Source organism: Lepidothrix coronata, unplaced genomic scaffold, assembly GCF_001604755.1.
Source record: "Lepidothrix coronata isolate B3197 unplaced genomic scaffold, Lepidothrix_coronata-1.0 Scaffold237, whole genome shotgun sequence".
NCBI classification, from domain to species: domain Eukaryota; kingdom Metazoa; phylum Chordata; class Aves; order Passeriformes; family Pipridae; genus Lepidothrix; species Lepidothrix coronata.
The window spans coordinates 917629-943910 of record NW_016690417.1 but is presented as its reverse complement, the minus strand read 5'-3'; the positions used below and the strand labels follow the sequence as shown (position 1 = coordinate 943910).

General features: G+C 53.6%; 1 protein-coding gene across 17 annotated transcripts in view; it reads left to right on the top strand.

The window, feature by feature from the left end:
- GRIN1 (glutamate ionotropic receptor NMDA type subunit 1) overlaps positions 1-26282 on the top strand; it is a 39351-nt gene that overhangs the window by 1248 nt on the left and 11821 nt on the right. For 13 of the 17 annotated variants that reach the window (XR_001877947.1, XR_001877946.1, XM_017834668.1 and 10 more), the window contains exons 2-17: positions 2784-2918; positions 9378-9554; positions 13940-14002; positions 14786-14886; positions 16500-16621; positions 17165-17339; positions 18657-18801; positions 18897-18980; positions 19906-20041; positions 20909-21036; positions 21220-21384; positions 21674-21792; positions 22397-22509; positions 22967-23115; positions 23988-24145; positions 24508-24669. Coding sequence is in view for 15 of the 17 variants with exons in the window: in XM_017834668.1 (XP_017690157.1) it covers positions 2784-2918; positions 9378-9554; positions 13940-14002; positions 14786-14886; positions 16500-16621; positions 17165-17339; positions 18657-18801; positions 18897-18980; positions 19906-20041; positions 20909-21036; positions 21220-21384; positions 21674-21792; positions 22397-22509; positions 22967-23115; positions 23988-24145; positions 24508-24669 (2132 nt within the window). In the remaining 2 variants the exon portion in view is untranslated. The remainder of the gene's footprint in view (positions 1-2783; positions 2919-9377; positions 9555-13939; positions 14003-14785; positions 14887-16499; positions 16622-17164; positions 17340-18656; positions 18802-18896; positions 18981-19905; positions 20042-20908; positions 21037-21219; positions 21385-21673; positions 21793-22396; positions 22510-22966; positions 23116-23987; positions 24146-24507; positions 24670-26282) is intronic. The other 4 variants (XM_017834683.1, XM_017834682.1, XM_017834675.1 and 1 more) reach the window with 1 other exon arrangement.

Below are 26282 nucleotides of genomic sequence, written 5' to 3'. Positions count from 1 at the left end.
CCCCTCAGGACACACAAGGGATCACACACACACCCTGGGCACGCACAGAGTGGGTGCACATACATGTCCACTCAACACCACGTGTGCACATACACCACACACAGACACACCATGGGCACACACAGGCACATAGAGGGCTGTGAGCATGTATGGACATCCACACACTGTGGGGAGGTGTGGGCATGGGGAACACCATCCATGCACACTCACCGTGCACACACTGTGGGGATGCCCACGGGCTGCACACACACATGCCATGAGCACACGTGCATTGCTGTGCAAACACGGGCACACACAGACCATGCACGTCTGCACTCACACCAGTGTGCAAACGTGCTGTGCCACACATATCCACACCTCCATGTGCACACAGGAGCACACACTGAGCCACATGCACACATAACACCCCAATGTGTGCCCTACACAGACACACAGACACACACACAGACACACACAAACACACACACAGACACACACAAACATACACACAGACACACAGGCACACACACAGACCCACAGTGATTCATGTACACACCTCCCCCCCCACACACTCCCCCAGGTCATACACTGCTGCACCCCCCATGGCACACAGCACCACGGCCCCCCACACCACCCAGTGGTGCACACCAGCACACCCACTGCCACCCCCCAGGACACAGGGATTACAGACATGGTGAGTGCTGTGTGTGACTGTGCACATAAGCACAGCATGATCCTCTCTCCTGTCTACATGGCTTGCTCTCAGCAGACCCAAGGGAGCAGTCCCAATCCTCAGTGGTGCTGGGTGCCCAGGGTGCCCCGGGCAGCCTGTGGCCTGGCCTCTCCACCTCCCCTGCATGAGCTCTGGGTGCTGAGCCCAGTTACCAGCCCTAGTACCGCCACTTGGGGCCATCGGGGGGGCAGACAGGCAGGTACAAACCCACCCCCTCCTCCAACACACCCATGCACATGCAAAAGGTCTACATGGACCCATGTGCAGGCGCAAACAATCCCCCAAATTGTATGAATGCCCTCACCACGGAGCCTCACACAGAAATGCACCCAGGCACACGCAGCCAGGAGGGGAGGGAGCTGGAGGGGCCGGAGGTGCGTAGTGGAGAATAGCTGACACCTTCGCAGCTCGGCTTCCCAGCGTGGAGGCGGAGGATGGCTGGAGACATGCCTGGGATGGTGGCCGAGCCGGGCGGCGGAGCAGCACGGGATGTACCAGATCCCCGCTGTCCAGCGGCAGCCGGAGAAGGCTCAGGCGGGTCCCTCACTGAGCCGAGGCTCCATTTACTGCTCCCAGCTGATGGATGCCTGTGTCCGTGCCACCTCTAAGCCTTGTCCCCATGGCAAACCGCACGGAGCTCGGGGCTGGCGCTGGCACATCCCTGCGTGAGCGGCGGGATGGGGAGGCAGCTGAGCCGGGGCGCAGGGGGGGCTGTGGGTGCTGGGGGTCAGGGTGCTGGGGGTGGGCTCTCTGTCCCAACACCCAGAGGTTCTCCCAGCCCCAGGGGCTTAGGGCACGGCCATCCTCGGTCCTCGCTCGCCGGCGCTGTGCCCGAGCAGGGGAGCTGCGAGGCTGAGGAGGGGCTGGGAGCCCGCCAATGTAAAATGGCTCCCGTCGAGCAGCTGCTGTGCGGCACAGCACAGTACAACCCTGGCCCCCACACAGCCCCCAGCTCCTGCCCCCAGGGCCTGGTGCTATCCCAGTGCCGTGCCCCAGCTCTGCTGGGTGCAGGTCCTCACGCACCCCGAGTCAGCGCTGCACCGGGCAGCTCTGCGCTGGGCATCCCCTCCTCCTGCCTCCCCAGGATCCCCCCAGCTCCTTCTCTAGCAATTCCTCCCTTCTCCCACGGTAAGATCTCCAGCCCCTGCCCCAACTCGCTCTGCACCCTCAACTTGCTCCCACCCAATGCCAGGCGGGATCGTCCCTCTTCCCCTAGACCCCAGGCCCGCTTCCTCAGGACACGCTTCATCCTCCTCTCCTGTCCAGGCGACCTGTCCCTCCAGCCTGGGGCTCTGGTAGATGCCTGGGGGAAGAAGAAGTGTTATTTCCTCCCAGACATCAAAATCCTTGCACAGATTCACCCTCGCTGGAGACCTGTCACCGGCCGGGGACATTCCTTGTGCTGTGAGAGGGCATTGGTGTAACAAAAGATCCCCCAGAGATCACCCATCTCCTTCCTTTCCGTTTGACACAAAATAGGATCCTGCTGGAGACCGAAGTCCCAGCCCTGCTATAACAGCAGGATTTTGCCGAGATCGTCCTTCCCCGTTTTGGTATAACCCAGATCTCCTCCCCCTGGCATGCTGAGGGCAGATCCCAGCTCCTGCCCCCCCAGTACTCTCATTTCTGTGCCCAGGGCCAGATGGCTGATTTGCTCTGTGGCTCTGCGCTCCCGCCGTAGTCCCAGCTGACCACTTTGTCTGTAATAGTCCTCAGAGGGGAATTACAACTGAGTATTAAATGTGTGGTTAAAGAAATCACATTACACAGTGTGACTGCAAGGGAGATGTTTCCCTTTAATCTGTAATCCATGGAAGTTATTAGTTTACTGAGCAGAGCTGGTAGGCACGGCATTTCCATTAGGATATAACCCTGAGCAGACCCATCACCTCCAGCCACAGCACAGCTCCCAGCACAGTCCTTGCTTCCCTGTTCCCAGTTACCTCAATGCCGTTATCGTGTTAACATGGGGCTGTTTAACATTGCAGAAAAGAAAAGGAAAAAAAAATCATGCTGGACAGCTGATGTGCTCCTGTGAAATAATGTTTGTGTCGTGTATCCTGTCCTGCAGGTCTATGCAATATTAGTTAGCCACCCTCCTGCTCCCAACGATCACCTAACACCAACACCTGTATCATACACAGCTGGCTTCTACAGGATCCCTGTCATTGGTCTGACAACACGCATGTCTATATATTCTGATAAGGTAACTGATGCATGTTTCTAGTCTAGTACCTCATACATGTGCTGTAAACCAAGAGTGCCCGTCAGGAGGGTTAATGATGCCAACACTCTGTGTCTGTCTGTCTACCCTCTCCAGCTCAGCCTGCAGCTCCCTCTCTCTCTCCTGCATTCCCCAGTACATTATTTTTTCACAGCTGCCAGTGTTGACCTACATAGTGCCGGATGATTTCTGCAGCATGGCTCTGCCAGGCTGCTGGGCTTGCTGCTCTTCAGCCAAGCACAGGCATAGCTGGTTCCTGCCCTGCTCACTAGTGACAGCCAGGGGGTCCAGGGGGCTCCCCGGGTGTGTGTGGGCCTGTGGAGGGGCAGGAGGATCCTATTAGAGCCTGTACATCGGGCAGGAGCTCTCTGGGGCTTCAAGGTTTTTCGGTTGCATTCACTTATCTGGGTTTATGGGATATTGGTAGGGAGATCACAGAATATCCCGAGGCTTCACATGACACTCAGTCTGGCCAGCACTCAAGACAGAGGTTCAAATTCCAATGTCTCAAACCACTGCAGCTGTCTCTGTGGGCACACAGAGGCTTCCAGACTGGATGAGGGTCTGGGGGCAGTGCCCGGCCCTGGGCAATGAGGTGCTGCCCTGGCCCTCAGCTCACAGCCCATCTGTGATTAGTGAAAGCAAAGGGAGGAGCTGAGCAGAGCCAGGCCATCCACATGCCATTGCAGGATTCCATGCAGGCACACGAGCTCAGTGGGTGAGATCAAGCCTGTTTCAAAGCATGAATCGGCCTTTGCTTGGAAAATGTGAATATTCACAAATGTAAATGTTCTGTGCAAAAATAGTCACTCCGCCTACATGCCAAATGAAGTCAAATTTCAGGAGGGAGGAGCAGAGGTTCCTAGAGATGCACCAGCAGCACTGCTCAGCTGGAGAGCAGCAGCTCTTGGCATCTCCCACCAGTAAAGCCATGATAGGATGGACACCAAGCCAAGACCACAGCAGTGACCGTGATGGTGGCTGGCTGGGCTGGGGACCTGCATGGGCAGGGCCCCACCGGGTTAGAGGGAAAGGGATGGCAACAGAGCTGACAGAGCAAGGGAGAGGGCAGGCAGCAATAGTGCAGGGGGAATTTGCTTCGTGCTGCTGTGGAGTGGAAATACATCTGATGGAAATGTCACTGACAGAGACCTTGTCACAGGGGCCAGGAGGGCAGGGAAAGGGGACCCTGCACACTGTGGGTCCTGCTCCATCTCTGCAAGGCTGTGCTCACCAAAGCAAACCACCTGTCCACAGCACAGCCTGGGGCAGGATTGGCGTGCCCACCCCAAGGGGCTGGGACCTGCCCTGGCACTCTCTGCTTCTGACAGATTTTTTCTATTTCAAATGTTTTCTGCAAATCTGGCTCATAAAATGTACCTGACTCACTTCAGGGCTGGAGGAGCAACCCACTGTACTGTCAGGAAATGCTCTCCATGGAGTATTTTGGGGAGTTCAGCCAGTGCAGGGCTGTGGGCTGCGCTTGCCTGGCACAGACTGAGCAGGGAGGCCACCCTGCCTGTACCAGGCTCATCTCACCCCTCTGAGCACTCCTGCCCGTCTGGCCTCCTGCTTGGCACCTGCCCATCCAGGCAGATGGGGGCCTAGGGGCTTGGAGCTCTCTGCAGAGGGTGGAGATGCTGGCAGGAGATGGGGCAAAGGCAGGGACTGGGGAGAGGAGCAAAGGATGTTGAACAGTGGAAGGGACAGCAAAGGTGGGAGTGAAATGGGGGACAGAGGGGTGTGAAACTGTGGGACAGGCTCTGCTCACCCCATGTAGGACAGGCTGGCTCATGCGATACAGGGACATTCAGCTGTTCCCTTTTTGGTTTCCAGTGATCAGCTTCGTTTTTGGGTTACTTTTTAAATTCAGTAAATTATATCTTTCAGCTTAGTTTCTATGGAAACAAGCTTGTAAGATCACTTTGTATGTACGCCCCTGATTGGTTTTGAAGGCGTCAGGCAATTTTAGCTAAATTTCACGGGGGGTTAAAGTGGAGTTAATTATGGTCCTCTGCAGGCTATGCTGCCAGAGGGAGGAGAGGTGTGGGCCTCAGCACAGACAGGTTTGCCCAGTACCTTTTGATGCTCCCAGAGCATCTCCAGTCGAGCACAGTGGTCCAGGAGCTGTAGCCAGTCTACCAACAAAGATACCCCAGGGAAGGGAGCTTTATTGCTCCCAGTATCCAACCAACTATTTGTTCTATTTGTTCTATTGCAGCTGAATGCTCTGGCTTGGTAGCCTTTGCCCCCCTTGTACGTACATCTTATGAAATCATTGCCTGTTCCTTCACCAAGATCCTCACTCCATCCAGCATAGTCCTGCCTGTACACTGAGGGGTCTCTGGAATCCCAGTCACCTCTGAGTGAGGTGAGCAGGGAATTGGAGGAGGAAAGGGGGCTCTCGTGATAAAGTGATCAGAGCAGTCCCCATGGCTGTGGTGTCCATCACTGTGGAGAGCCCTCCATGGAGATCTCATGGACTGAGCATTGCAAAAGTCACACTCTGGCCTTCCCCTGCTGGGCCCCCTGCATGGACAGGCTGGACTGTGCTTTAGTGCTCCTGCTCCCATGTGTCATTGGGGGTGTTTATACTTCCTTTACATCCCAGCTGAAAAAATGAGATGACGTGGACATCTTGGCAATATGAGAAATGTGAAATGACATGGAGAGTGTGAGAGCAAAGCTTGTGGGGAAATGCACAGCTCAAGAGCCAGGAAGAGCTGGTGCTGTTCATCATCATCATGTGGAACGTGATCCCCACCTATGTGGTGGGGATGAAGGGACATCCTGGATGCCCAGAGGTGCTGAGCCCCACACCATACCCTAATCCGAGAGCTATTGCAGTGGAGGATCAAGGGGTTTTAAGTGAGACTTGCTCTGTGGTGAAAGAGATGGAAAATGGAGTTTAGTCATCGTGCACTTGGAGAGCTATTTCAATTCCAGCACCTGGTCCTGGTAGTTGCAATGAGGTCTGTCTCTTTCTCTCTCTCTTCAGCCTGGGGATGGCTTTTACCTCTGGTTCCTGGTCTCACTGTAACCACTCCATGCCTGGAAGTGAGGCACTGCTCACTGAGAGGGGTACTTTTCTCTGTTACTGGTCTCACTGGCAACAATGCTCAGCAGAAACCTTCTTAATCAGAGTGGGAAGCTGCACTGGAAGTGGGGAAAAAGCGATTCCCCTTGACCAAGGTCAGGATCAGAACTCCTTCACCTGTAAGCAATGACTGGAGAGGCTGTTTAGTGTAACACAGAGTTGTTTGCCCCAGGAATGGGCAGCCCAGCCATCAGTAGAGTAGCTCAGCCCTCAGCAGGGCAGCACAGCCCTCAATCAAGCAGCCTGGAATGTTCCAGAGCAGACCAGGCTAGAGCAGTGCTGGGCTGATGGAGCCCACTCATCCCAGTGGAGGAGAGCTCTTCATAGGCTCTCAGGATTCCAGCTGGGAGAAGGACAGACACCCCCTACTCCACAGTGGCCATTCCCCAGAGGCTGCCACGTCCCTTCCTCCGTGCTCTGCAGGGAAAGGCAGGCAGTGCATTTGAGTCTGAGCTGCCCACACCCCTGTCCCCACTGAAATCCCTCCTGCACACATCTGAGCTGTCTCAGAGTTGTCTCAGCTCCCTCCCACGTCCACAGCTGTCACGTGGGGCAGTGGGCAGGCTCCTTCCATGGGGACACTGGCCACCGCTTCTTTTTCATACCCAGCTGGGGATTTTTACTAAATTTTCCTGTGCTTTATAGGTTGAGATCTCTGTCAATCTCTTTGAAACTGCCCAGGCAGCTCATTTTGGGAGTGAATTGCTAGAAGGGAGACTGAACACATTTCCATAGGAAGTGAAACTGAAGCACGTTGCCTACTCAAGCCTCTGAAGCTTTCATTTTTCTTTAATTTTCTGTAGGAAAAATAACTCCCTCAGCCATGGACCATGAGCTGGGATGAGCCCTTAGGCAGGCAGAAGTAAGAGGATAGCAAACCTTTCACTCAGGGACCTGATGTGGGCACACACCCGTGGTGGCCTCCAGCCATGCCCTGTGCACATCCCTTACAGATACAAACTCCATCAGCAGGCACCCACACGTGCCTCTTCCCCCAGGCAGAGCATGGCCATGTGCAGACTATGCACAGGGATTCCAGCCCCAAGCACTTTCCCTGCAGAGGTACCTGCGCTCACATGCTCTCTGCATGGATGTGCTCACATTTGTGCACACACAGAACCCCGGCTTTCACACACAGCAACAGCTCCTCTTTGGTGTGTACTCACATCAACCAAGTGAGGACAACTAATAATTTGCAGTTCTTAAGTCCTGACCCCACATAGAATCCTCATAGAATCCTAGAATAGTTTGTGTTGTGTAGGACCTTAAAGACCACCTCATCCCACACCCCTGCCATGGGCAGGGGCACCCTCCACTAGACCAGGTTGCTCCAAGCCCTGTCCAGCCTGGCCTTGGACACTTCCAGGGATGGGGCAGCCACAGCTTCTCTGGGCACCCCGTGCCAGGGCCTCACCACCCTCACAGAACTTGCCATGAATTATTCTTCATTTTCCTATCTAAAAACCACAATTCTGTAATCCAGGAGCTGAGATACCATCAGGGCAAGTCCATGGCCCTTTTGACACCACCTCGGAAAGCAAATTTCCCTGAACTGTTAAACCAAGTTGCCCCCAACAACCTTGCAATAAATTGTTCATCTGAACCAAGTGATATGTATTTACAATACTTAAGGAAGCCATGATCAGTTTAAACACCATTTTTACAAGCTAATGGGAAACTAGAAAATAATTTGATGTAATATACTGAAATCTCAGAGATTTTTTAATTTCAAAAATGGATTGAATGCATTTTGTTAGAATTCTGATTTTTTTTTAGCCTGTGTTTTGCTGATTTTTTTTTAATATTAGTTTTTCTGGGGTTTTTTTCCCAGCTCTTTTCTGATCTTTTTTTTCCCATTTTCATTTTCCCTGGATTTTCTTAAAGCAATTAAAAGTGGTCAGGGGTTAGAAATTAGAGATGCTCAGATCCATCTTGTGCATCCCTGGTCCAAGCTGTGGAGCAGGACCTGGAAACTCCTGGGCATCTCTGCTGACTCCAAACAGATTTTGAACACTGTGTTGGTGTGGAGACTGTGGTTGTTCTTCCATCGTTTGTCTCTTGGGGCTTCTTCCCAATCCAATGGATTAGGGCTGGGCTTGTGGGGTGAGCTGCATTTCTGCTGCTCTTCCCAAAACTGTGAATGTCTGTATCAGCTCTGAGATGTTTGTATTAGCTCTGAGATGCTTGTTGTGGCTCTCCTGGTTTGCTTCCTCCTTTGTTTAAACATCCACAGTTGTCCTCAGTGGCTTGGTGGTTTTGCTGCTGCCTCCATCGTTCCTGTGTGTTGGGACAGGGCAGGAGCAGGGGTTTGACACTATTTTCTACAGATTTCATGGTTTGGTTTGACATTATCACCATGTTGGGTGTGAGAAAAAGGCTTTATTTGGTGTGTCTGTTCCTCCTGTATGGGTCGATGGGGGACATGATGCCTTTTCCCTTCCAGTGTGATTTACTTTGGCCCCTTCAGGACATTTCTGACCCATGCTGGGTCTGGTCTCTGGGTGAGCAGTTCTGGACAAGACCTGTTTGGTCTCAGCCTCAAAGAAAGAAATATTATGGTGCTTTCCTTTCTGTCCTCTCTGGTTCAGAATTCTGCCCCCCTCCAGCATGTAGCTGGGTTGCCAAGTAAGGGCCCTGCTGAGCATGAGCACTTTGACTGTCTAATATTTGACTGTAGGGCCTTTTGGAAAAGCTGCATTTGTTTGAGAGCTCTCTGTCAGCTACAGTTTTTGGTCCAGTTGCTCCCCTAACAGTGCTGTACTTAATTAGGCTGGAATTGCTATTGCACAATCATCCAACCATAACGATGTCTTTAACCAAATCAGAGAGGTCAACTGGGACATGAGTCCAGAGCTGCCTCCTCCTGTGGAACAGGCTGACCTAGAAACAGTCAGAGACCATGTTATAAAACTGCTTTTCTGAACTTCTCTCATGACAAATAACTAATATATAGCTGCCTGTACCTGCCTCTTGCTCCTCTCTAAAGGGAATTCAAGTTCTTTGTGATGTCCGTTGCGCAGTAACAATTTTGAAAAGCCAAGAGGCAAGGCTATATTTGCACTAAACACTGCTGGCCCTTCATGGCTCGATAGACTTTTCTTTACTGTGGACCACAAAGCAAAAAACCCTCTTTGCCATGCTCTAGATTAACCACAGAGAGGTACAAAATCACAGCCAGGATTTGCTTCTCAAGCAGAAGGAAGGAGTGCAGGTTAGCACTAGAGGTCTGCTCAAGGTGTGCAACCCAGAGGTCTTCCCAAAATGGCTTTGTGATCCCAGCCCTGTCCCTGCAAACCTGGCTGACAAGCCCACAGTCTGTGTTGAGCTCTTGTTCTTCCTTGCAGAGCATCCACCTGTCCTTTTTGCGCACGGTCCCTCCATACTCTCACCAGGCCAACGTCTGGTTTGAGATGATGAGAGTCTTCAACTGGAACCACGTCATTCTGATAGTCAGTGACGACCACGAAGGTCGTGCTGCACAAAAGAAGCTGGAGACCCTCTTGGAGGAGAAAGAGTCCAAGGTCAGTTCCTGAACATTGTCTTGTAGCTTTGTTTAAGCAACAACAAAACTAGAAGTCTCGGGCTGTTGTATGTATGTAGATTTCTGTATGTAAAACACCTTTTCTTTCCATTGTAACATGGCTAACATGCTTAAAGCATCAACAGTGTCTGACTAGTACCTGACAGAACTTTGTACTTTATTCATTTCACTTGCTTTGCCATGGTCAAAATCTCCTACATGTAAATCGACTACAAAATGAAGGGAAGGATAACCTGGAGCTCTGCAAATGCCTCGCCCAAGATTCCCACCTAAGGAGAGGACCAGTCGCTCAGCTTAGGGAAGCACCTGCCCCATTACAGCCACCCCGGGGCCAGGCAGACCTAGCAGTGCCAAACCAACCCTGAAAAGCAGCTTCTGAATTGGCTTCCCGGGGCTTACCTTAGAGGCTTAGGAGGGGCCAGGCAGCCGGTGTGTTGCTGCCCCGAGGGGCACAGCACCCTCTGTGTAGAGCCGTGGGCCGCAGGCTGCGCCCGTTCCCATCTCCATCGAAGCACATGCCAAACGCTGCTTTCCTGACACCCATTGCTGGTACAAGAGGGCGGTTGTGGCTTTATGGAGGAGGTGCACTGCACCTACACTCAGGGCCAGCAGGGAGCAGGGAGGGAGGTCCCCAAGCCTGCTAGAGATTCAGGAGGACAACCACAGACCTGCGGCGTGGAGTGAAAGGACCAAGCTAACGTTCCAGACAAGCAGGGAAGGAGAACACAGGAGCTGTTTGGCTGCAATCTGGAAGACAAGGAACCACCTCCTGCCCTACAGAGTGAAGTCCCAGCACGTTCTCTTGCCTGGGGCAGGGTGAGTCCCCTTTGGGTGTGCAGACACTGAGCCCATCCAAGTCTCCAACAGCATCAGGGCAGGAACCAATTCAGGGCTGTTCCCTCCTGGGTCACAGGCAGGGACCTCAATCTGCTCTTCTCCAGCCCCACCAGCAGCTGCTGGACCTTTGGCAGTCAGTCAGCTGTTGAGGAGATGTGGCCACAGACACTTCTTGTGCTTGGAGTTGGTGGCTCAGCTGAGAGATCAGAGAGAGCAGCCTGTCACTGCTCTTCATCACCTCCCTGGTGAACAACTGGTGCAGGGCTGCAGGCTGGCACAAGCCACACTGAACAACAGGTTTTTGGTTTTGGCGGTGATTTCCGAGGAGTCTCATCCTTGCTGCATCCTGGATCATCGTGAGACAGTGACGTGCCACCAGCTATGGTGGGATCCTCCTGCCTCCCAAGGCAGTTTCCTGCTGGGTGACAGTGGAATATATTTCACTCCAAAGCCTCTTCCCAGCACAATGTCACTCATCCAAGGAGAGCCATTGCCAGTCTCTCATTCCTTTCCTTGCATTTTTTGATTTCCACTTTCTGCTTTCCTACAGTTCCTCTGTGTTCCCTTTTGCTGCTCCCTCTCATGACTCCACTCCTTGCCTGCTCCATGTGATGCTCCCAGGCACAGGGTGCATTTCTTCACCCTATCCATCACATGGGAAAGATCTTAGATCTGGAGCTTGAAAGATGGGGAGCAGGGGATGTGCTCAGACCTGCCCCACATTTGCACTGCATCTATAACATGTCTTGGCAGCCACTGGGCTGCTGCACATGTCCAGGCTACTCTCCAGCCTGAGACACCTGCTCTGTGGTGGTAGGTCACTTTGTCTTCCTTTTGGGGTGTGCCACTGCACCTTGTTTCTGTTTTCCTTGCAAAAAAGGTCAAACAGACAGGTCTGACTGGTCTTGAAGGTGGTAGATAGCCTGCTGGGGCTTTCCTATCTTCCTTAATCTCTTCTTCTAATTCCTTTTCTGATCACTGATGTGCTGACTCTCTTCATGCCATGAAGGGGTACCTTGGGCCCCTGCCCAGCCTCCTCAAGGGCAGCCTGGCCCTGGGGAGGGAGCAGGCAGGAGACCTGATCTCGACCTCTGCAAGGCTTGGGTCACAGTCCCTGAGGTCCTGTCCTCAGAGACTCCCCTGCCCACTCGAACTCTTGGATTGGAGCATGGCTGTGTCCCCCACAGTCTGCACTGTCCCTGGGTGTCACTCAGGCACCACTGTGTGGGTTTGCACTTCCACCAGGCACTCCAAGCCCAGCACTCAGGCCATGCTGGCCGGTCCTGGCACACCCCATGTGCTCGCCTTGTCTTAGGTCTGTCAGCAGTAACTCTGCTGCTCCACCCCAGCACAACTCTGCTTGTTCATCTGGGCAGGCCACCAGTGCTGCTCAGGATCAGGAGGGAGTGTTGGACACTGTGAAATCAGAGTTTGTCCAAGTCAGAGGTGGCAGGTCCATGGTGTGCTGGGTCTCTTTCTCTAGGACAGTGGTAACTTTTTTAATGAATGCTTGAGAACCTGGTGGAAATTTTAATTTGTGGGTCCCTGTGTGAAACATGAGCTGAAGAGCAGGGAAGGGCTGCAGGACCACATGGAAAAATGGGGGGAAAAAAGACACATTATTAGTCTAGTTCTGTAGGGATAGTGACAGGGAGAGGTGATCAGGTGCCAGCTTTGCTGCACCCAAGACTCTGCTGACCAGCCTGGATCGAGGTGCATATCCCAGGCACACAAGGCTATTCATGTCTGGAGGCTGCAAGAGGGATGACCAAGTTTTTGGCTACATTGACAGTGCCTAAGGAGAAATGACCAGTGTCCCATCACTGGAGAACATTCATGCTGTCCTGCACCTCTGTTCTCCTTGAAGGCAGTTGTTACCCCAGGTCTCACTGCAATCTCAGCAGTCTCTAAGAAGCCACTGCAGAAATCCTGGCTGTGGATGTCATCAAAAGTGAAGGCAGACCTGGGCTCCAAGCAGATTTTGCTTCCTCAGATACTTTGCCTTGCAAGGACTCAATTCCTTTGAGCAATGAAAACCTGCCAGGCTGTGTCCAAGGAGAAGAAAGCAAAGATCACATGGCTGCACAGAAAGCAGACCTGCAAAATGTCCTGCCAAAGATTGGCCCGAGTGCTCAGGAAAAGGCAAGCTACTTAGTTTGGAAAGCGAGACACAGAGATAAAACCTGGCTGTCTAAGAAACAACCTGGGAACATGAACCTTTGCATTCCAGGGGTGCAAAGGGTCTGGTTCCTGTCAGGGATCAGTTGCCATTGCCACAAAGTTCTGGAAAAATGAAGATCAGAATAGAACTGTGTCCCATACCCCATATACATAGATCAGGAATACTCAGCAGGGGTGGGGTGGGGTCAAGAAGAAGAGGTCAGACACTGTCCCACCACAACCTGCCAAGCCGTCTCCTGAAGGCATTGTCAGATTGCTGTTGTTGGCCTGACCAGGTGGGCTGCTCGCAGGAAGATCCACGGGGCTCTGTGCACGCTGTTGCAGGGTCACGGCTCCTGAGAGCAGAGGCTCTTGGCCTTCAGCACACTGCCTGGAGAAGAGGAAACCTCCAGAAGCAGGTTTCATGCCTTGGGCTCCTTTGGGGCCAAGCAGCAGAAGTGGCTCAGGTAGGAGACAAGGGGAGGAGCAGGTTCTCTGTCCGGTCTCTCGTCTCCAGGGTCAGAGCATGCTGAGCCCCCTGTCCTGAGCCCCAGTGCTGCTCTGGTCAGCAGCGTGGAGACCACCAAGCAGTGAGCCCCACTAGCCACCTGTAGGGCCAGGTTATGGGCACTGTGGTCTTGGGTAGCTGCACCTCCCAGGGCCACCCTTGTGCCACAGAGCCATGAGGTGCCTCCCCAGGCACCAGGTAAAAGCTGCAATGTCATCCCATGATCACCATTGCTTCATATCGCCACGCTTTGAGCCAACACGGGATGTAGAGAACGTTATCTTTCTCTTTTGGATGTCAACAGAGCTCCAAAAAGCTGCTCCCTCCTTTCAGGGGGTGAGAAGTTCAGCTGAGACACCTCATTTGCTGTGAACTCTCTGAGGGTGAACAGGATTGTAATGCTCATAGTGACTCTAGTATTGCTAATACTCTTAACTGTAACAGTTTGCCTTTATCCAGCACTTTCCGTACACAACATTTTGTCCTTTACTTCCACAGTAATTCCATGGAAACCCCACCACTTAGGCCCTTAGAGATGCATAGATTGTTTCTGAGCTTAAGATAAAAAATTTCTTGCTGAAGAATTCCCCAGTCCCACAAGGGAAATGCAACTGCAGCATCGCACCAGCTGTGGCACTGAGGCTTGCTCTGTGAGATATGGCCTTGCACCGTGACCTCCCGTGAGAGCTGAGGCACTCTCTCTCCTGATAGTGGTTTTTGCGAGCTCCAGCGTTATAGAGACCCTTTAGCAAACAGTGGAGGAGGAGGTGGATGTTGGATTGCTTTACTACACGTCATTTTCAACTGTTTATAATATTCTTCTGTGTCTACATATTTTCTCTGTGCACATTATTCATCAGAGTAAAAAAAGGAACTATGAAAACCTCGACCAACTTTCCTATGACAACAAGCGAGGACCCAAGGTATATATGCATGGAAATGCACGCCGCCCACCAACCTAACTAGCAAATGAAAAGTAGCCACAGCCACCAGAAAAATAAAAAAATAAAAAATAAAAAATAAAAAAAGAAAAAAAAAAGTGAAAGAGAAAAAAAAAAGAAAATAAAAGAAAGAAAAAAAAATCCATGACTATGTTTCTTGGTAGCACGTTTTTATGTTGAGATAGTTTGGTTTGGACTTGAGAATGGAAACTTAGCCAGCTGACCCTGGAAGGATTTCTTTTTGAAACATGCATGTGAACCAGTAATTAACTTGCAAGTTTTTTTTTTTTGGAAAGTTGAACCAACCCCCTTTCCTCCCCAAAGGAAACGGTTCCTTGGTGTAAGTTGCTCACTTTGACTCCCAAAGGTTAACCTTGTGCAATATGTTTTTCTCATTTCCCATGTTTTTGAAAAACAACACTCGTTTGAGTTTTCAATTGCATTTCAAAGCCTTTTTCTCTTTCCTGTACAATGCACGCCTCTTTTTGGGTCTTGATTGACTTCAGTTTGCATGCACAGTGCAAAAAAAATAAAAATAAAAAAAATAAAACAACTGAAAGGCCAAAACCTTAAAAGAGAAAGGAAGGAAGGAAAGAAAGAAAAGAAAGAAAGGAGAGAAAAAAGAAAAAAAATAACTATAACCAATCTTATTTAGCAGATTTTTGTGCAGTTTAATGAATTCTCTTGACCTTTTCTAGATAGCATGGCTCTCACCACCAGTCCTGGGGCTCCCACACTAACCAGCTTTGCTCACACTAATCACAGGCTGAGAAAGTGCTTCAGTTTGACCCTGGAACCAAAAATGTGACATCGCTGCTGCTGGAGGCGAAGGAGCTGGAGGCTCGAGTCATCATCCTCTCTGCCAGGTAAGGCAGTGCCATTCCTTCCCCTCCCTGCTCTGCTTTTCTCCTCTCCCCTTTGCAACACTGCCCAGAACTGAAGTCAAAGCAGATTTGAGGTTTGTCATCCTTCCAAGGAGCACGAGAGAAAACCTCATTGTGGTTTAACCCCTGCCAGCAGCCAAGCCCCTCACAGCCACTCCCCCACTCCCCCAACAACGATATCAGGGACAGAATCAGAAGGGTAAAAGATGGAGAACTCGTGGGTTGAGACAAAGACAGTTTAATAGGGAAAGGGGAAAACAAAAGCTGCTCACATAAGCAAAGAAAAACAAGGAATTAGTTCACTGTTTCCACGGGCAGCAGGTGTTCAGCACCTCCAGGAGAGCAGGGCCCCATCCCATGGAATGGTGACTTGGGAAGACAAACACCATCACTCCAAATATCCCCCAGTGTTCCTTCTTCCCCTCAGCTTTATATACTGAGCATGATATCATATGGTCTGGAATATCCCTTGGATCAGCTGGGGTCACCTGTCCCAGCTGTGTCTCCTCCCAGCACTCCCAACTTCCTGGCCCGTGTGGCAGCAGGAAAGCAGAAAAGCCTTGGCCCCGTGCGTGAGCCCCGCTCAGCAATAACAAAAACATCCCTGTATGATCAACCTGGTTCAGCACAAACCCAAACACAGCCCCACACCAGCCTCTGGGAAGAAAATTACCTGTCCCCCAGCTGAGAGCAGCACAGCCCCACACAGGGATGTCCTGGGCAAGGGGTGGGTGCTGTGCTGGACATGCTGCTGGCCTGGGAGCTGGCAGTCACCAGCGAGGCTGGGATGTCTCTCCTGCACAGTGTCAGCAGCTGCAGAACCAGCTGCAGTCAGTGACGGTGTATCCTGGTCCAGCTGTGTAGGAGGGGAGTCTCATTGTCCATGCCTGCAGCATAAGGACTGGGCCAGATGTGCAGATGCTCAGCAGTGCTGTGCCCTGTGGGATCAGGTGAAGCTGGGAGAAAGGTTCCCATTGCTCAAGAAATGAGCTGTTACCCAGCAGAAACAGTTGTCAGAGAAGGGCTACCTGGACTTGTGTCTTCCCTGGCACTGCCACCGCCTTGGGACCTGACACAGGACAAAAGGGGCCATCCAGCACCTGGAGCCACATTGCCCTTCCCTTCATTAAGCTCTTAGAGAGTGTCCAAAGGAGGCAACAAGGACGGCGAAGGGCCTTGATTTGAAGCCGGGGGAGGACACTTGGGGTGTTCAGCTGGAGGAGACTGAGGGGAGAGCTCATGGCAGTTCCAGCTTCCTGGGGAGGGGCAGAGGAGGGGTTGGCCCTGAGCTCTGCTCTGGGGGGACCAGGGACAGCACCCAGGGAATGGCCTGGAGTTGTGTCAGGGTAGGGTCAGGTTGGATCTCAGGCAAAGGTTCTTCCCCCAGAGGGTGGTTGGGCACTGACCAGGCTCCCCAGGGCAGTGGGCACAGCCCCAAGGCTGCCAGAGCTCCAGGAGGGTTTGGATGATCCTCTGGGGCACTGGGTGTGACTCTGGGGTTGGACCTGTGCAGGGCTGAGGGTTGGACTCGCTGATCCTTGTGGGTCCCTTCCAACTCAACACATTCTGTGATTCTGTGACTGCTCTCGTTGCAGTGAGGACGATGCAGCCACGGTGTACAGAGCAGCAGCCATGCTCAACATGACGGGCTCGGGCTATGTGTGGCTGGTGGGGGAGCGGGAGATCTCGGGCAGTGCCCTGCGTTACGCCCCTGATGGTAGGCACCCCTGAGGCACCCCCGAGGCATCCCCGAGGCACCCCCAAGGCACCCACCCTGCTGCCACCAGTGCTTGGAGACCCTGCACAGAGCCAGCATGAGGGGCCCCTGCCCCCCGGGGACCCCCTGGGCTGGGGGAACACAGTGCCGTGGTGGTCCCAAGCAAGTGGAGGGTCCCACATGTCGCTTCCCATACCCCCTGCCTGCATGGGGAGTCGGCAGTCCAGCAGCCTTGTTCACACTGCTATACCCCAAATCCACATCACTGGGGCTTTGCAAGCTGACAGTCTCCTGGGGGAAGGGTTGGGCAGGGCGCTGGGGATGGAGCACGGGCAGTCAGTGGCCCATGTAGCTGTCCCCGTCCCCTTCTGGTGGGCAGGACGGTGCCCCTGCCTGAATCTCAGGCAACTCCCCACTGCACCCAAGGGTCCCCAGCCCATAACCAGGTGCTTGCTTGTCCCCAAACCCTGTTTGTGGGAGCAAAGCTGGAGCAGCCAGCGAGCCCAGGAGTGCTGACCTTCCTCCTCCCCTCCTCTCGGGCAGGAGTGATCGGCTTGCAGCTCATCAATGGGAAGAACGAGTCCGCCCACATCAGTGACGCTGTTGCCGTGGTGGCACAGGCCGTGCACGACTTGTTTGAGAAGGAGAACATCACAGACCCACCACGGGGCTGCGTGGGCAACACCAACATCTGGAAGACGGGACCCCTTTTCAAGAGGTATTTGGTAAAGGGTCCTGCTGGAGGGAGCAGAGGACCTGCTGGGGGAGAGCTGGAAAAGGTGGGAGTATGTGGAAAAGGTGCAGGAGGACATGGCAGCTTTGCTCGGAGTATCTGTCACTAAAGCTTTGGGGCATGTGGCACAGGGCTGACTGGACTCTCCTGCATGATTTGGATGTGAAGACTCTCCTAGAAAACCATCCCAGACACAGGCTCAGGAAATGGCACCCAGTTTAGGCATCATCTGGTGCCTGGCACCAAGTTGCTCCATGCCAAACCATGTTGCCCTGGGCAATGCTTGGGCAGCTGGGATGTAAGGGCAGGAAATGACTCTAGGAAGAAAAGATCTGGGGGCCATGGTGTCCTCCAGTCTGGATCTTAATTCCATGAGTGGAAGTGGGAGAGAGGGGGTTTTCTGCCAAATCAGGGTAGGGGGATGTTTCTGTCAAATTGAAGCTCGGTGCTGCGGACACATTTCCTGCTGAACATTCCAAGGGCTGTGGCATGGGTCAGTGTGCTGCAAGCAGATCTTGGTGGCAAGAGATCTCCCTGCATGGGACAGGCAGATGAGAGCATGTGTGTGTTGGGTCTTGCTGCCATGGGCAGAAGGATCGACAGATGCTGCATGTGCTTCCCAGAACCCAGTTTTTGTGCACATCGGTGTGGATGCTGGAGCCACAAGGGCCTCTTCTGCAGGCTGGACTGTGGTACAGCAGCAATTCCCTGCAGACCTGGGTTCTGCTGAGCATGGAACCTGCAAAGCCTGAAGTTTGTTTTAGAAATATTTCTGGCATCCTCTGCAGGAACACAGTTTTTGGCATGAGCGAGTCAAAGGTGTTCTCCACAAGTGGCTCAGGCAATTGTTCTGTGTCTTCACTATCATCTTTCCAGGGTTTGGGGGCTGGTCTCCTCTTGGTGGTGTATTCCTGGGGCTCTATGTAGGCTGTGATGAGCTGGTGCCAATCAGAAGCACCAGGAATTGTGACATGGACGCAGCTCCCAAGGGAAGCCAAGAGGAAGGTGTCCTTGGGTGTTGTGGGACACATCATTCCTTAAGGAAATGGGAATGATCTACTGGAAAACAAGGGACAGTGACAGCAGATATGATAGTGAACTTTGGGAAAATGGTTCCATCCACCAGGAAGGGATGACTGCTGGTCTATGAACAGACCATAGGTAGCCTTGACTGGATTTCTGTAGGATAGTGTGCATATGGCAGGTAACTGAGAGAAAGATTTGCCCTTCTGATGCCTTCTTAGGGGTCCCAATGGCCACAGCAGGTTTTCTAGGTTGTGCCCACTGTGTTTCCCTCTCTAGGGTGTTGATGTCCTCCAAGTACTCGGAGGGTGTCACTGGCCGTGTGGAGTTCAACGAGGACGGGGACAGGAAGTTTGCCAACTACAGCATCATGAACCTGCAGAACCGGAAACTAGTCCAAGTTGGGATTTACAATGGCAGCAATGTATGTACAGGCCTGGCCTGGGGAGAAGGAGTGTGTGTACTGGGGTGTTTACCTATGGCCTTATGTCCCTCTGCTTCCTCTGGGATCGCTCACAGGTCTTGACCAATGACAGGAAGATTATCTGGCCCGGGGGAGAAACTGAGAAACCTCAAGGCTATCAGATGTCGACCAAGTTGAAGGTAACAGCAAATGGCATTAGGGGGTGGCAAGTCTCCTCAGCTCTCTGCATGCCAGGCCATGACTTTATCTGCCTCTACCTCCACTGCTGCCTCTGCAGCTCTCAGCAGCATTTGCAAACCTGGGGCACCTCAGAGAGGATGTAGCAGAACAATACAGAAGGTACTGGAGGGTGTTCAGAGCACAGCTTTCAGCCGGAATCAAACTCCAGAAGCTGGAGGTGACACTGGAAGAAGGTCTCTCCAGTCTTGCTTTGCTTCTCATGCTCTTCCCTGAGGTAACACCCAGCAGCCACTTCAGTGACTGGATCCTGGGCAGGCCGGTCTTACCACTGTGGCCATTCATTTGTCCTGCTGTCCGGGCAAGGGACACACTCCTGCTGGTAGTGAGCCCTTGTCCCTGCAGAGGTGGTGTTGGTGCTTTGGGATGTTGCACAACTGAAAAGGTCTACGGTAGGACTGAAATATCTGCATTAGCTTGGGGCAGCATGACAGTGTCTAGAGGACCTTTCTGGGCACTAATCCTGGCTGTGTGGTGCCCCCCATCAGCCTCCTGTTAGGGAGAGGGGTTTTGAGGCTCATGTGAAAGTGCCACGTGAAGGAGGGTGCTGATACAGCTGTTCCTCATCTTGGGATCAGGGAAAGCAAATGTTCTTAGAGGTGGCCTTGACAGTGCTGGGTTAACAGCTGGAATTCATGATTTTAAAGGTCTTTTCCAGCTAAATGATTCTATGATTCTGTGATTCCCCGTGCCAAAGCCAGGTCTTACTGCTGGGCTGAGCAGTCTTGTGTGCTGAGATAGCAGCTGGGAAGGGCACCCGGGCATTTTAGCCATGCTGGTGTGGAGAGGGCAGCCCAGCTCCTCACCAGGGAAATGCAGCTCTGGAGGGGGACAGAGACAAGAGGGTGTTTGTGCTTGGCCTCGCAGATCGTGACGATCCACCAAGAGCCCTTTGTGTATGTGAAGCCTACGCAAGCAGATGGGACATGCAGGGAGGAATTCACCATCAATGGAGATCCTGTGAAAAAGGTCTTCTGCACTGGACCCAACGAGACCATCCCAGGTAACTCAGTGTGGGGGTGACTCCCCCAGCCCACCAGGCTGATGAAGAATGCCACTCCAAGAAGAGGTCTCAGGGAGGGTCCTCAGTCACACAGGAAGCCTAGAGGATGAGGAACAGAAAGATGACAGCACAGTCAGCCCCCAAATGACCCCCATCAGCTCAGCCCCACAGTAGTGCTGTGCAGGAATTGGGCACTGGAATTCAGGTTTTTGAACCCAACAGATTACTTTCCCACTGCCTCTTTTCTGGATGGGCTCCAGGGCTGTTTTGGGGGTTGCACCCCAAGGTTCTGTCTCCTGACATGCTCTAATTCTCTTTGCCTTGATCTCCAGCAGAAGTGAGACTCTCAAGGCACATTAGCTCTTCCTGCACTGATATGAACAACACCAGTTTCAAACTGTTATGGAAAGCCCATGTCAGGGTGAGGAGTGAGCACCTGGGGGGAGGGTGAGCTGCTCAGCAATGCCAGGCTTGCCCAAATCCACCTAAAGGGCATCCCCTTGGCCCGTCATGCTTTCCTGTGCACACCATTCCCCCAGCCCTGGGCTGTGTCCTGGGCTGTGTTCAACCTGGTAGGTCCAGCACATGCACCGTGCCCTCAGTGGGTGGGTAGCACCAAGTCTCAGCCCACCTCACTGGGACGTAGAGAAGGAATGAGACCCCTTTGTCCCCAGCTTGCCAGCACCAGAGGGGATGGAGGCAGTGAGAGGGTGATCAGACAGATGGCCCTGATGCATAAGGTGGTTACACCCCATACGGAACCAGAGCCGTGAGGTGGCTGTTGTCAGTGGGACAGGCATGGATCCTGTACGGGGTTCCTGGCAAAGGGCTGCCTCCATTCCTCCCCCCATTGTCTCCTCTCCTCAGGCCGTCCCACAGTGGCTCTGTGCTGCTACGGCTTCTGCATCGACCTGCTCATCCGGCTGGCAGGGGTCATGAACTTCACCTATGAGGTTCACCTGGTGGCTGATGGTAAATTTGGTACCCAAGAGCGGGTGAGTTTGGGCAGCCTGTGATGTCTCTTTGCCTTTATCATGTGTTGAAATACCCCCAGGCCCTTCTCTGGAGCAGGGGTGGGGTGGGAGGGCAGTGCAGGATGCCTGGCACGTGTGGGGATCCTGGCTAGTGGGGGAAGTGTGTCAGGGCAGGAGTCTGATCCTGTGTGGGCTCTCTGGCAGGTGAACAACAGCAACAAGAAGGAGTGGAACGGGATGATGGGGGAGCTGCTGAGCGGCCAAGCAGACATGATTGTGGCTCCCCTCACCATCAACAACGAGCGGGCTCAGTACATCGAGTTCTCCAAGCCCTTCAAGTACCAGGGACTCACCATCCTTGTGAAGAAGGTATGGGCTGGGGTGGGATGTTCTGTAGAACAGGGGAGGTGTCCCCTGCTCCCCACACTGCAGAGAAGTGCCATGCCCACACCATGCCTGGTTCCCCCTGCACTGCCCCTGCAAATCCCAACCTCCAGACTGGATTTAGTGCTGGGTCTTGTCTCTGCCACTCTGACCCCTCCTGTGTAGCTGAGCAGGAGGAGCTCAGAGCAGGGCAGGGGTCCCTGTGGGTCCAGCCAGACGGGCAGGGTGTGGGTGTGGTGGGTGCCAGCACTGTTCACCTCTCTCTGTGTGCCAGGAAATCCCCCGCAGCACCTTGGACTCATTCATGCAGCCCTTCCAGAGCACCCTCTGGCTGCTGGTGGGGCTGTCCGTGCACGTGGTGGCAGTGATGTTGTACCTCTTAGACCGATTCAGGTGAGTGCACTTCGGGCCACCCAAGAGCTGGAGGGGACAGGGAGGTGCTCCTGGGAACCATCTCCTGGGTCCCTGCAGTGTCTTGCTCAGGCACAGCCCTGAAGCCCTTTGGGGGACTCTCACATGAACTAACCCCACCTTCTCTGCCTCACCAGCCCTGGGCTGAGGTTCCTGTCCCTGCTGGCTGCCTGAGTTTCCTCTGAGATAGTTTCCTCTGGCCCTTCCTTGGCCCTATGACAGCTTCTCTGAAGGGCAGAGAACCTGTTCCCACCGCAGCCCTGTGCCCAGACACTTTGGTGGCTGATCTGCAGTGAACCCTCCGTGTTGCAGTGGGAGAGGCTCAAGCTGGTCAGGATCAGATCATCTTTCTGATCTGGAGAGAAGTGTGATGGGACTGGTACCGGAGTGAGATGTACAGATTGCCTATCAGCACTGGGGATGTGCAAGTCAGTAGGACATGATGAGGAAAAGCTGTTTGGGACACAGGCACAGTCTGTAGGATTGAATGATACAGGCCTGCATCAGGACACTTAGGAGGGCACAGTGGAGAGCCCCAGAAACCAGGCTAAGGGAAATGAGAGAAGTTCTTTTTCTTGTTTTCCAGCCCGTTTGGCCGGTTCAAAGTAAACAGTGAGGAGGAGGAGGAAGATGCCCTGACCCTCTCCTCAGCCATGTGGTTCTCCTGGGGGGTCCTGCTGAACTCTGGCATCGGAGAAGGTGAGTCACAGCACACAGTGGGACTGCTCTGCCCTGTAGCCCTGTCCCTGAGCTGAGAAGGCTGGAGGAGAAGCCTCTCACTGATGAGGCTGATGCCCTTTGGGGACATCATTCCCTGGAGCAGACTGGTAGAAGATTGGTAATGCTGAGTGTGACACACTTGTGGCACTTGTGAGGGCCATCCTTCCACCCCCAGCATCAGTGGGGAAAACAGGTCTGTCTTTGCTGTGTAGCCTGCCCAGAGTTACCCACCCACTAAGGATGGGACACAGCATGCCCTGGAAGGAGCTGGGTTTCTCTTGGTTTGGGCAATGCAGGAGCTCCTTGCACAGCTGTTGGCAGAGCAGATAGATGGTGCATGTCTGCAGCTGCCGTTGGTCTCACACAGACTGATGTGTCTTTGATGACCAAGCCAAACTCTTGTCATACCAGTCTGATCTCTCATCTCTCCCCCCAGGTGCTCCCCGGAGTTTCTCTGCCCGTATTCTTGGCATGGTGTGGGCTGGCTTTGCTATGATCATTGTGGCTTCATACACTGCCAACCTGGCAGCCTTCCTGGTGTTAGACCGACCTGAGGAGAGAATCACAGGCATCAATGACCCCCGGGTAATATCCTTCACTTGCTTTCCCCTTCCCTGCCCACTTCTGGGCCTATAATGTGGCTTGTAGTTCCCAGAGCCCCGATTTACCATGGCTGGGATCTGTGCCGGGGGGGCAAAACCAAGCTCTACATGGGCTGATCCTGGTGGGTCTGAGCCCCTGCACTGGGTGGGAATGGACAGACATGGGGAGGGATCAGCAGGAAAAAGCTTGTCCAGAATAGCCCCTATGCAGTCAAACTGCCTGCCAGTTCCTGGAGAGCCTCCACTAACAAACGAGGAAACAATTAATTATGGATGACTTATAACTAATGAAATTGTCCCTGCGGTGCAGTCAATACTCTCCACATGCCTCAAATCCATTTCCTGCTCTGGCAAGGACACAGCCACAGCTTATCAGCCCCAGCACGCAGGAATGTGCCCTGCAGCAGCACCGACCCACAGTGTCCTACACCCTGCTGCATCCTCTGCCCACAGCACTGCCAGCCCCATGGCACCCACAGCCTCCTGCACCCTCAGTGCCACAGTGTTCCTGTCCCACATTGTCCCCTGCTCCCCCACCACGGTCCCAGAGCATCCACTGCCCTGTGGCATCCTCTGAGGAGATCAAGGTCTTCTCTAGGAAACAGGTCTCTGAAGGAGGTGGGAAATTAGGAAACATGGCCTTGGGGTGAGTCAGTTTTGCTGATGAAGGACAGAAAAAACAGGAGCTCTGTCACAGAATCACAGAATATTCTGAGTTGGGAGGGACCCACAAGGATCATCGAGTCCACCTTTTCAGTGAATGACCCATATGGGAATCAAACCCACAACTTCGGTGTTAGCAGCACCGTGACCTACCCAGCTGAGCTGATCTCAGGGTCTGTCCTTGCCTTTCAGCTGCGCAACCCCTCTGATAAGTTCATCTACGCCACGGTGAAGCAGAGCTCCGTGGACATCTACTTCCGACGGCAGGTGGAGCTGAGCACCATGTACCGGCACATGGAGAAGCACAACTATGAGAGCGCTGCCGAAGCCATCCAGGCAGTGAGGGACAAGTGAGTGGGGCCAGCACCTTGTCTGGCCGTGCTGGGAGGCATTTCAGGGAGCTGCAGTTGGGTGGAGCAAGCAGGGCCAAGGGAGCTGCAGTCACAGCGTGTCTTGATGGGACCTCCCAGTTGGTGCTGAGTGGGATCTTCCCAGATTTAGTGCGTTTCAGGTCCCTGGGTGGAGAGCACAAGGTCTATGTGGGGAGCAGCACAGTGGGAGCCCTGGCCCTTCTGGTCTCTGCTCTTCCTTCTGTGCAAGTCTGGGTGGCTTCAGTGCTTAAATTAGGGCTGGGAGCACCCTCGCTGCTCCCAGAGTGGCTGCAGACAACTGGGCTGTCCCCCTCACCTGTCTGTCCTCTCTCACCATCCAGCAAGCTCCACGCCTTCATCTGGGACTCGGCCGTGCTGGAGTTTGAAGCCTCCCAGAAGTGTGACCTGGTGACGACGGGGGAGCTTTTCTTCCGCTCTGGCTTCGGGATTGGGATGCGCAAGGACAGCCCGTGGAAGCAGAACGTCTCCCTGGCCATCCTCAAGTCTGTACACAGCTCGTGGTGTGGGGCTTGCCCCAAATGCTGCATGTGCTTGCACACAAGTCGCCTCATGTCAGGCACTGCTCCCCCATCCTCTGCAGGGACGGGAGTGCTGGGGGCTGCCATGTCCCTCCTGACAAAGGGGACATGGAAAGACCAGAATGGGCACCCACAGTCTCAGCTCCAGCTTGCAGGGCTGGGGAAGCAGCAGGGACGTGGTGGGAGGGCAGAGCAGAGCAGGGCAGGGATCAGGAGCCAGGCTTGTCCAGGAATGTAGGGAAAGCTGGCAGAGAAAGCTGGGGCCACCCGGCACCAGGTCCCGGTGAGCAGGGTGTGGGTGCTGCCATCTCCCCACTTCTCCTTGTGGGCTCAGCCAGCCTGACAGCATGGCACTGCCCTGGCTTGGTCTGCCAGGGGTTTTTCTTTCAACTCTGACTATTCCTGTTAGGCGGGGATATGTCAGGACCCCTGCTGAGTCCAACTAGGGCTTTTACACCAGCCTGCAGTGTGGGGTGTCACAAGTCAACCTGGTATTATGGGTAAAAAGGGATTGCCTTGTGTTACTTTGGAAATGCTACACTTGTGTGAGACAGAGGAATGTGGCAATGGAGGAACAGGCAGCTGGGAAGCAGCAGGTGGAGAGAGACAGACATGTGAGATTCTTTTTAGGAGAGACAGGATCAGGAGCCACCACAGTCCTGCCCAACATGTAGAGATGAAAGACCTGAGAAAGAGAATGGGCAGGATGTGGAAGACACAGGCAGGACCAAGACACAGGGCAATATAGGGAGCCATGGGACCCCATCTGTGGGGTGATCTTAGCATGGGGATGGGTGGCAGATGGGATTTGGGTAAACAATGTGAGAAGCCTGAAGAGGCCACAGGGGTCCTCAGTGCCCTCCTGGGAGAGGATAGGGAAGCCCAAGGCTAGAGGTGGCCCAGGAAGGTAGTGGGGATGTGCCAGGAACAACAGGGAGGAAAGTGCAGGGGGCCTGTGGTGAGATGTGTGCTCTGTGCCCCATCTTCATCCCCACAAGCTATTCAGGCAGAAACAGGCACTGTGGGGACACAGTTTAGTTTGTTTCCTACCAAGCTGTGACACCAAGCTGCTGGGGAGTCCCAGTCCTCACCGTGCACCTCGGGGAGCTGCCAGGCAGCAGTGCCCTGACCTAGAGGGTGCTAGGCATCCCCAGAAAGGATTGGGGTCAGTGTTACCTGAGCTCCCAGGTGGCCCTGGCAGGTGGGGGGAACATGCAGAAGGGAACTGGGAGACATGGTTCATGTCCACTCCCTTCAGCCTCTCCCTAAATGCTCTCTGAGCACTGCCTACACCTACCAGCTCCATCCTTTCCATGGGAACACACCTTACATGTGGCTTACATGTGGCTCTTTTAGCAAGAGCTGGCTGCCCCGCAGCTGCCCCAGGGGCACTGGCACTAGGAAACTGTGGGTCCTGCTCGCACCCACTGCCCTGTGCACCAGTTGTGTGCAGGGGGGTGTGAGCACATGCAGTACTGGCAACCCCTGCAGACAGGCCATACACACACTCTCCGTGTAAAGATCACACGTGTGTGCTCACACGCAGCCAGCACATCCTTGGTCTCTATTGTTTGTGG